The sequence below is a fragment of the Neltuma alba genome, unplaced genomic scaffold (assembly GCF_004799145.2).
Source record: "Neltuma alba isolate B1F8T4 unplaced genomic scaffold, ASM479914v2 tig00011322_pilon, whole genome shotgun sequence".
Classification (NCBI taxonomy): domain Eukaryota; kingdom Viridiplantae; phylum Streptophyta; class Magnoliopsida; order Fabales; family Fabaceae; genus Neltuma; species Neltuma alba.
The window spans coordinates 715,765-725,830 of NW_021636029.1; the positions used below are offsets into that span (position 1 = coordinate 715,765).

The 10,066-nt window shown below is 32.8% G+C and overlaps 2 protein-coding genes across 2 annotated transcripts; both read left to right on the plus strand.

The window, feature by feature from the left end:
* Positions 1-2,511: 2,511 nt before the first annotated feature.
* LOC114711942 (protein SENESCENCE-ASSOCIATED GENE 21, mitochondrial-like) lies at positions 2,512-2,952 on the plus strand. The gene is made up of 2 exons (XM_028896378.1): positions 2,512-2,569; positions 2,684-2,952. Exons 1-2 carry the CDS (start codon positions 2,529-2,531, stop codon positions 2,931-2,933), a joined length of 291 nt encoding a protein of 96 aa, XP_028752211.1. The 5' UTR covers positions 2,512-2,528; the 3' UTR covers positions 2,934-2,952.
* Positions 2,953-5,711: 2,759 nt separating this feature from the next.
* Positions 5,712-7,402, plus strand: LOC114711941 (AT-rich interactive domain-containing protein 4-like). The gene is made up of 4 exons (XM_028896377.1): positions 5,712-5,717; positions 6,660-6,760; positions 7,020-7,110; positions 7,245-7,402. Exons 1-4 carry the CDS (start codon positions 5,712-5,714, stop codon positions 7,368-7,370), a joined length of 324 nt encoding a protein of 107 aa, XP_028752210.1. The 3' UTR covers positions 7,371-7,402.
* Positions 7,403-10,066: the final 2,664 nt, after the last annotated feature.

The following is a 10,066-nucleotide window of genomic DNA, read 5'->3' on the forward strand; positions in this document are numbered from 1 at the left end:
TTTAAGTGAGTGGAATAAATTTTAAAATTGAAGGTTTGGCAAATGTTGGATCACTATAAGAAAACCAACTGTATTATTAATATCTGTGCCATATTACAATTTAATCATGAAAAAGGTGACTATGATGGTGGTTATGTCCCAGAAAAATATGCAACATGTGGTTTTCTGCTGGATTTTGTCTCCAAAATCCAAGTTATGATGAAGAGCGCCCTTCGTATGAATGCATTCACCCATGCTTCCAAGCATGGCAATTTGACCTTTTTAAGTAAAAAAGTACATTTAGGCATACAATTAGTTTTTAAAATCATTTTCCCCGTGTTAAAACTCATACAAGTAGTATTTTTCTTTTTTCTTTTTGGCAAGATATTAGGAGTATCTCTTACATTGAAGACAAATTTCTTTCAAAATTACAAGGGCAAAGAATAGATAGATGCTTCCTAATTAGATTTATTCCATACATAAAAGATTGGGGATCAAACCAATCTTTTTTTGCAGTGTTAAGGGCTAAAGATACATGCATGTTTTTTTTAATTAGGTTAGTTTTATATATAAAAAACCTAATCATTCGCATGATCAAACATTAGTTTGGTGATACATTTAATGTTTTGTTCTCAAATCACACTGCTTAGATGAATTAGATATAGGTTAATGAAAATAATCATGTTCTATCAGTTGACTTGGACGCATGAGAAAACTGTTTCTGTGAATATAATTTCGGATGAGAACCTAATTTTTAGCTTTAAAGCTGTAAAGCATTAATACTTTTTTTTTTCCAAAAAAAGATTTTGAATTGTGGCTTTATTGATTGTATGTGTTTCAAGAATCAACTTTCTTCTGCCAAATTGCATTAAGCATATGTAGAATACTCAGCAATTAATGAGAGAATCAACATGACAATTTTGAATTACATCACTCATATGTATCTTGGAAAATTCCCCACATTTCTGCACAAGATGCAATATGTGTGTGGCAGAATTTCCAATGGTTAATTAAGTTTGATTATTGATTTACGAAGATGGTATCCAATGCCTTGAAGAGAAAGCAAAGAGAATAAAGTTAGTATAAAATTTTACACACATGATTATGATTTGAGCAAAGAATAACAAGTGACTTTCTTTCTTTGAAAAGGAATAACACTGTAGATTTTCTTATTCTTTTATCTCCAATCTGATTCTACCCAAAAAAGAATCAAGAGGGGCTTTTTTCTTTTTCCTACTTCGTTTTTCCTTTTACACGTAATTGGACATTATTTTATATGAAAGTGTACACAATTTGATGAGTTTTTAGATGCTTATTTATTTATTTTTATAAAATATCAAATTTAGCTAAAATTTTGATATTGTTTTATGTTTTAGTTGTAACATTTAGCCAAAATATCATAAATCATTTTACTAGATTATTATTCTTTAATTCTCAGAAGAAATTTTTTTTAACGCAATTATTTGATAATCGACACTATGATTATGTTTGGTACGGAATATTAAAAATGAGGGATAAGGATGTGGATTGGAGTTGAAAACATGTTAAAAAGATGCTTAGCATGAGTGATTTCTTATCACATGGGATTAGGCAATCTCATACAGATATGATTGGAGAATATCACCTCCCTTCATGATATTCTCCAATCCCACATATATGGGTTTAATTTGTCTAATCCCAAGTATTATACAATTACTCATACTAAACACATTTTTAATTAATATAGTTTTACACTTTCAATGTCAATTCCTATTCCTCATTTTTTAATGTTACGTACCAAACGAGACCTACTACATGTATTATTCGAGTGAGGAAGAGGCATTTTTCCAAATTAACCATATGCATGCTTTATTCCTAAGAGGAAAAAATTTTTGAGTGAGGAACAAGAATCCCTTCTTTCTGTACCCCCAATCCTATATATAAGTAATATTTTCTCACATGGGATTGGTTCTATATATGTGTTTTTCTTAGCCATGGGTTCTATATAAAAGTATTACTTTGTGTTTGTCTAAAAATATAATGTTTTTTTTTAACTTTTATTTTCAACTAATTGCATGTCTCTCTCATTTCTTTTTTCTCCTCATTCTTTCTCATGTCTTTTCCTAATTATTCTCTCTCATTCATCATCTTCAAAAATAAGTGTACAATTGGAAAAAGAAATTACATCTCTTACAGTTATATTCATAAATGCTGTGATTAAAAATTCATTAATCATTTTTTTGGGAATTTGATCAAGTTAGTTAATTAATCATGCATGCTTTAACCTTCCCACAAACCGAAAGACAAAATCTGTTTCAATTTCAACAGGGAATCAGCCCACAAAAACATAATTACAGAAAGACCAAATCTTGTGTATTTAGAGAATCTGCCCGCAGACACATGACCGAATCTAATCAAGGTCTTATCCACAAAATTTTTAATATTAATTTTTAGCATGTGCATTTTAGCTACGAATGACAGCTGGAAACCTATACTTCGCGATGAGCTTATTTATAAACTCCATTCTCTGCAACTTCCAAACTGACCAGAACTTCTTCCTTCATAATAATATGGCTAAGATTTCTGCCAGCCCACTTCTCCTTCTCATCAGGTTTTGTCTCCCGGCGATCTCTATTATATCTCCTTCCTTATTTATATGCGTTCGTGTTTATATAGCTTCTTGCGTATACTGAAGATATATATATGTATATTGTCAATGGTGCAGCAGGAGATGTTGCAGAGTTGCGGCGGAGAATGGGAGGATGGGGGCAGCTGAGACGGCGGCCAGGAAGGACGCCGGAGATCAGACAGTGAGCGGTGTTGGCGGTGCGAAAGAGAGAGCGTTTTGGATGAGAGATCCAAAGACCGGAAACTGGATTCCTGAGAATCACGTCGGAGATACTGACGTTGCTGAGCTGAGGAACAAGTATCTGTCCAACGCACATAATAAACTCACTCAAACCAAACTTGATTAGGCTAACAAGTGACATGAACCTATCAAATTCTTGGATTCTGTATCTGTGGCTCTTAACACTTCCATAGTTATCTATAGACTTCCTTCGTCACCTTGAGAAACTAGCCGTCTGCTATGTTATGAGCAAATAAGTAGTGCAAGACTAGAGCATGAATATAAACACATTACATATGTATTATTCCGTAGTAAATCGCAAAATCTCTATATAAATATATACTTTTATATGGTTGGCAGAAAAGGATCATAATAACTTCTTTTTGTTATTCCTTTTTGATGAATTAATGCATATGTATTTTGCAGCATACAATTTAATTTCTTTGAGACGAATGCGTAGTTATATTAAAAGAAAAATATTCGAAAGAAAGGGTTGACATGATGTCTGTTGATAAGAAAACGTAAGAAAATCATTTGAGGTGAAGAAGAGGGTAAATTAGATTTAGTATGGAGTTTTTTAGAAAGAGGTAGAGAAAGATCCAAGAAAAATACTCAATAAGTTATAGAGTAAGACTTTTTGGTTAACATACAAAAAAATTTGACTATTAATAAAGTACAATGATATGATGCAATCTGTATAGCGAATTCCACGGATAATAAGAGGGTTTTGTTGTTATAATGATGCTGCTAGGCTATTATTTGTATAGGTTGTATCCTGTTGATCCTTTTTTCGGAAAAAGAAAACCCCTAAGGAGAAGGAATAAAAAGTATTAGGTAAGGGTGTTCATGAAGCTCATTTGCTTGCTATGCCTGCTCAAGCCCCCAAAAAAAGCCCAATCCGCCTTAAAAAGAATGGTCCAAAAGAACTATTAGACATGTTTGGGTTGGGCAACTTGTTGGGCAGGGCTAGACATTGGGCACAGTATGCTGCCCTGCTCATTTGGCCCTGCCTACAAAAATATATATAATTTTATTTATATATATATTTTTTGCCTCATATTTATTTCCTGAATCAAATATATTATTGCATCAATATTCAGTGTTCATTATACTTATTTATTTTTGAATGATTTTGAGAGTTAGAAACTAGAAAAACAATTAAGTTTAATAAAATATACAAACAATTTTTTTTTTGTCATATTCCACTCTTCCTAGCTACTACAAAAAGTAGTTTCATAGTATATTAATTAGTAATAACAAAATTAAGGCCAAGTTGCCATTTTAATATAAAGTTACATTAGATTATTTAGAAAGACATAAATAATTAGTTAATTAATATAATATATTGACTTGTTGGCATAAAAGCCCGCCTAGCCCAGCCGCATTTGCCTAGCCCGAATTTAACAGGGCTTTTCATGGCCAGGACCGGACAACATGTTGCATTTTTCAGCCCGTTTATTCTTCGGGCTGGGCATCGGGCCAGAGTTCTGCCCTGCCCTGCCCTGCCCATATGCAGTCCTAGTTTTAGGTAGCTAGGTACAATGAAAGGGTTGAAAAGTTTAAAAAACGAATGAGCATAAGGAAACATGTGTATATAATAGGTATAGTCAAACATGAAAGCAACAAGTAATTAATAACGAAGAGGAGTAGGTGTTGGATCATGGATGTTTCACCACTGCGCGCTGAGAATGGAACCTTATTATTAGAGGCAGCAAAATATATTCCATGACTGAAAACTGCTAAGTTATACTCCTAACACAACTTTGAATGAGGCACATCCCTCCTTATCTACATACGTTGTTAGAATAATGCAAATGTTTTGTTATATATGCCTCTCCTAATACTTAATATAAGATCTAGTTTGTAATTCAATTTGAATTATAAACTAGAACTTACGTTAATGATCAGTGATAGTAGTATAAACTGACCCACTAGTCATGTATAATATTCGATTGTTATACCTTCAATTTTTTTTCCTACTCATAAGTATTCTCTTATTAGAGACAATTCTATTCAAAGTACTATCTACCACTAGATGTAGGTATTTCTCCTGGTACGAATTTGAACCTTTGTTCGTTCTATTGTGAAGGACTATTTTCTTTTATTAGACCAACTTCCATTGGTGTTATATCTTCAATTCTGCTTTCAAGAAAGCGAATAAATGCATTGATTGGCTTGCTCGCAATGCCTATCTTCACTACCTCTTTTAGCGACACCACTATACCCCTTAGAGCCAATTTTGTTCCTTATTAATTCTTAACAGGATTCAAATTAATTATTTCAAACATATATCTTTCATAATTATAACTCTGTCTCTCTTTCTCTTATTACGAAGAAGAATACTTGACTCTATAGAATTTTATGGCAAGTTTCTTTTTATAAAATTAAGATTACTGACTGATTTTAATAATTTTTTTTCCAAATTTATGTGATTCAGTTAAGAGGATTTTGTGAATAATAGGATTAGTACACTCCTACTTATTGTTTTGAAAGTGCATACGTACCATCTCATTAATATACTCATGATATGTGCCATCTCAATTCTAAAGCATAATAATAAAACACTATATATTAAGCTCTGTATTACCATTTCATATAAAAGTTTCGTTAAACGCATGGGAATATACATGAGATATATATAAGTCTATCCAATCAATAAGGATAATGTAATGTAATTAAGAGAACAAAAACAGTATCTTCCTTCAGCAGCTATTCTCTGAGAGAAGGAAACAAACGTTTGCATTTTTTTAAAATATTTTTAAGAACAAAACACTAATAAAATGGAGTTGATATAATATTTGGTCCTTCAAGTTGTTCTCATTTTGGTTTTAGTCCCTCAAGTTTCAAATTATAGATTTTAGTTCTTAAAAAGATAAAATAGACTAAGTTTTTATTGAATTATATAATGACTGTATGTTTGATACCTTGTCTATATCTCATTGTTGTCTCTTTTTTCTGAGATTAGTCTGTCAGTATGTACTCTTCTCTGGATGCTGGGGGCACTAGGCAATGAAAGTGCCTTTATAACCAGCTCTCTCGGTACGTTAACATTTGGTGTCCTAAGTTGGCCAACTTTTCTGCTTTAATTTACCAAAGAAAAGATATTGTTTGGAATTGATGCATTGTGAAAAGAGAAATATTATGGATTCCGAATTAATATATGGTGTAATACTAATTTGGAATTTAGGTTTTGTAATTTAGGAGAAATAGTTTATTAATTTTAGGTTTAGTTGTTTTAGTAAAACGAACCAAAAAAACTTTTAGCCAACTGTACGATTATAATATATGTGTGTGTGTATCCTTTCTCTTGACTTATAATCTTTTAATTTTGTTGTTATCCATAAAAGCAAATAACTCCTAGACTTTGAAAACTAAAAATTAAATTCACAGTTGACGAAGTAGGTCTTTTTGTCTAATTCTATCTTAATGGACTTAACTTATCTGCCACCATTAACTTCCTGAAGTCAACGTGTCAAGCTCCCATCTCCCCCAGTGTCAGCTTGGCCGATTTAGGGTGCTGAGAGCCTAAAGGGCTTTTGATACTATGGCCCCAAAAAATGTGGCTTATGAGATAACATGGTTGATGGAAAATGAGCATGACTTATTTCCTGAAGTGTGAAATTTGGGGACCTCATTTCTGATTTTGAAAGTTCAGTGTATTATTTGCGAGTCACCTCGAGCTCAAGGGGGCTTCTTGCATTTCTGTCCCTTGATTGATTAAAAAGCTTTGGTAATGGTTCCAGAAACTAGTTGAGAATCCATGTGATGATCTGATGTTATTTTTTTCCCCAATGTTAACTAGCTATAACATGTGACAGCTAAAGCTATTTGTATAATTTATCTTGTTCTACAGGGCGTTGGAAATACACTCAAAAGGCATTATGAAACTTACCTTCTAGAATATGAATTAGCACATGATGATGTGGATGGAGAGTGCTGCTTGTTGTGTCACAGGTTTTTCTTCTCCCTTTTCCTTCAGTCATGTTTTGTCATGGTGTTGCCTTTTTGCCATTGCATGCAGATTGTTTTCTCTTAAAACCCCCTTCCATGTTGAATGTTGAGGTTATCAACTTTCATCTAATTTATTCTTTTGTCATGACTCATGACCGTAACTAGAGGATGTCACTATAGTGGAAATAGCTGTACAATTAGTAGTCGCACTTATTCCCATTTTGTGTAAATCTTTGCTTAAAATTTTTGAACTGTTCAACAGTAGTGCAGCTGGGGATTGGGTGAATTGTGGCATATGTGGCGAGTGGGCCCACTTCGGCTGTGACAGACGGCAAGGTCTTGGCGCATTTAAGGTACTGCCTTAATTATCTTTGTTGCCAATGAATAGTCTGATGCCATCCTGTGTGAAGAAAATTGACTTTCATGACTCCATGACCTTTTTCCTTCATGTTAAGGATTCATCATATTTCGTTCACAACTTGTGCAGGATTATGCAAAAACAGATGGACTGGAATATATTTGTCCTCATTGTAGCGTAACAAATTTCAAGAAGAAACCCTCAGGTGTTGCCAATGGGTTTTCTCAGGGGTCAACGGCATCAAAACCCTTTTGATATACTTCTGCTCTCCCTCCCTCCATTAACAAGCCTTAGTAGCTCCTTCTTGTGTTGGAATTATCTGTAACCATTATGTTCTATATAGATTATAGGATTTTAGGGGAAAAATGAGAATTAGGTCTTAACTCGTAAGCAATACTGATTTCATTAGGAATAGGCTCCTCCCCTCTCACATCCCCACCTCCAATTATTATTGTCATTTTTTAGTCCTTAGGTTTGAAGTTCGCTGTATCGAACTGCGACGGCTCTTGAATCCCATCGAGGGCTCCAATGATTAAGGACATATGAGGCCTATGTTGGTGAATTTGCTGACATGTTGTAACATAATCATGTAACAAATGACAAGTCTTCCCTACTTTATAGCGGACCTGTGCATATATTATTATTCAGTATATCTATGTTTTGGCATTTTTTGTTTATAAAACAACCTTGTTAAGTGGAATTTTAGTCTATACAAATTCAGAAACTTGGTTCGTAAATTTGTCAGGGGATTCCAAGTATTGTGGATGTTTTATTGGCCTTAAAACCTCTGATTGAAAGCATTAAGCAATAACAGGATGCTGCAAGCAGCGAGTTAATTGAAAGGGATACCTCACCATTTCAAAATGGTTTAACTACGATTAACTCATTTTTCTCTCAATCTCCCCGTAATGACAAGTCAGTGGCTTTTTTTTTTTGGGGGTCCTCCCATCGTCGGATTCTGAAAAAAATAACGGCTTTTATAAGTAGTGGTCAGTGTATGAAATCTGGTCTAAAATTTTCAGAAATTAAGTTCATTAGACAAATTTTAGTGTCAATTATATACAATAACCCCCAGATGAGTTTATTAAGAAAAACGTTTGTACATTCCGGATTTAAGTGAATGAAATAAATTTTAAAATTGAAGATTTGGCAAATGTTGGATCACTACAAGAAAAGCAACTATATTACTAATATCTACGCCATATTACAATTTGATCATGGAAAAGTTGACAATGATGGTGGTTATGTCCGAGAAAAATACGCAATATGTGGTTTTCTGCTGGATTTTGTCTCCAAAATCCAAGTTATGATGAAGAGAGCCCTTCGTATGAATGTATTCACCCATGCTTCCAAGCATAGCAATTTGACTTTTTTTAACTAAAAAAGTACATTTAGGCATACAATTAGTTTTTAAATCATTTTCCCCGTGTTAAAGTGATACAAATAGCATTTTTCTTTTTTCTTTTTGGCAAGATATTAGGAGTATCTCTTACATTGAAGACAAATTTCTTTCAAAAGTACAAGGGTGAAGAATAGCTAGATGCTTCCTAATTAGATTTATTCCATACATAAAAGATTAGGAATCAAACCAATCTTTTTTGTACTGTTAAGGGCTAAAGATACATGCCTGTTTTTTAATTAGGTTAGTTTTATGTATAAAAAAACCTAATCATTCACATGATCAAACATTAGTTTGGTGATGCATTTAATGTTTTGTTCTCAAATCACACTGCTTAGATGAATTAAATATAGGTTAATGAAAATAATCATGTTCTATCAGTTGACTTGGACGCATGAGAAAACTGTTTCTGTGAATATAATTTCGGATGAGAACCTAATTTTTAGCTTTAAAGCTGTAAAGCATTAATACTTTTTTATTTCCAAAAAAAGATTTTGAACTGTGGCTTTATTGATTCTATGTGTTTCAAGAATCAACTTTCTTCTGCCAATTGCATTAAGAATATGTAGAATACTCGGTAATTAATGACAGAATCAATATGACAATTTTGGATTACATCACTCATATGTATCCCGGAAAATTCCCCACGTTTCTGCAAAAGATGCAATGTGTGTGTGGCAGAATTTCCAATGGTTAATTAAGTTTGATGATTGATTTACGAAGATGGTATCCAATGCCTTGAAGAGAAAGCAAAGAGAATAAAGTTAGTATAAAATTTTACACACGTGATTATGATTTGAACAAAGAATAACAAGTGCCTTTCTTTCCTTGAAAAGGAATAACACTGTACATTTTCTTATTCTTTTATCTCCAATCTGCTTCTACAAAAAAAAAAAAAAAACTCTAATAGTAACAAGAGGGCTTTTTTCTTTTTCCTATTTCGTTTTTCCTTTTACACGTAATTGAACATTATTTTATATGAACGTGTACACAATTTGATGAGTTTTTAGATGCTTATTTATTTATGTTGATAAAATATCAAATTTAGCTAAAATTTTGATATTGTTTTATGTTTTAGTTGTAACATTTAGCCCAAATATCATAAATCATTTTACTGGATTATTGTTTAATTCTCAGAAGAATTTTTTTTTAAAGCAATTATTTGATAATCGACACTATGGTTATGTTTGGTATGGAGTATTGAAAATGAGGGATAAGAATTGGGATTGGAGTTGAAAACATGTTAAAAAGATACTTAGCATGAGTGAGTTCTTATCACATGGGATTAAGCAATCTCATACAGATAGGATTGGAGAATACTACCTCCCCTCATGGTATTTCCCAATCCCACATATATGGGTTTGTCTAATCCCAAGTATTATACAATTACTCATACTAAACACCTTTTTAATTAATATAGTTTTACACTTTCAATCTCAATCCCTATTCCTCATTTTTTAATGCTGCGTACCAAACGAGACCTATATGTATTATTCGAGTGAGGAAGAGGCATTTTTCCAAATTAACCATATGCATGCTTTATTCCTAAGAG

What these genes read in the sequence shown, in the direction of transcription:
- LOC114711942 (XM_028896378.1), top strand. Translation starts at nt 2,529, where the DNA reads ATGGCTAAGATTTCTGCCAGCCCACTTCTCCTTCTCATCAG. An exon ending in CCACTTCTCCTTCTCATCAG is followed by an intron (nt 2,570 to 2,683) that starts GTTTTGTCTCCC and finishes TCAATGGTGCAG; the next exon opens with CAGGAGATGTTGCAGAGTTG.
- LOC114711941 (XM_028896377.1), top strand. An exon ending in TGCTGCTTGTTGTGTCACAG is followed by an intron (nt 6,761 to 7,019) that starts GTTTTTCTTCTC and finishes ACTGTTCAACAG; the next exon opens with TAGTGCAGCTGGGGATTGGG. An exon ending in AAGGTCTTGGCGCATTTAAG is followed by an intron (nt 7,111 to 7,244) that starts GTACTGCCTTAA and finishes CAACTTGTGCAG; the next exon opens with GATTATGCAAAAACAGATGG.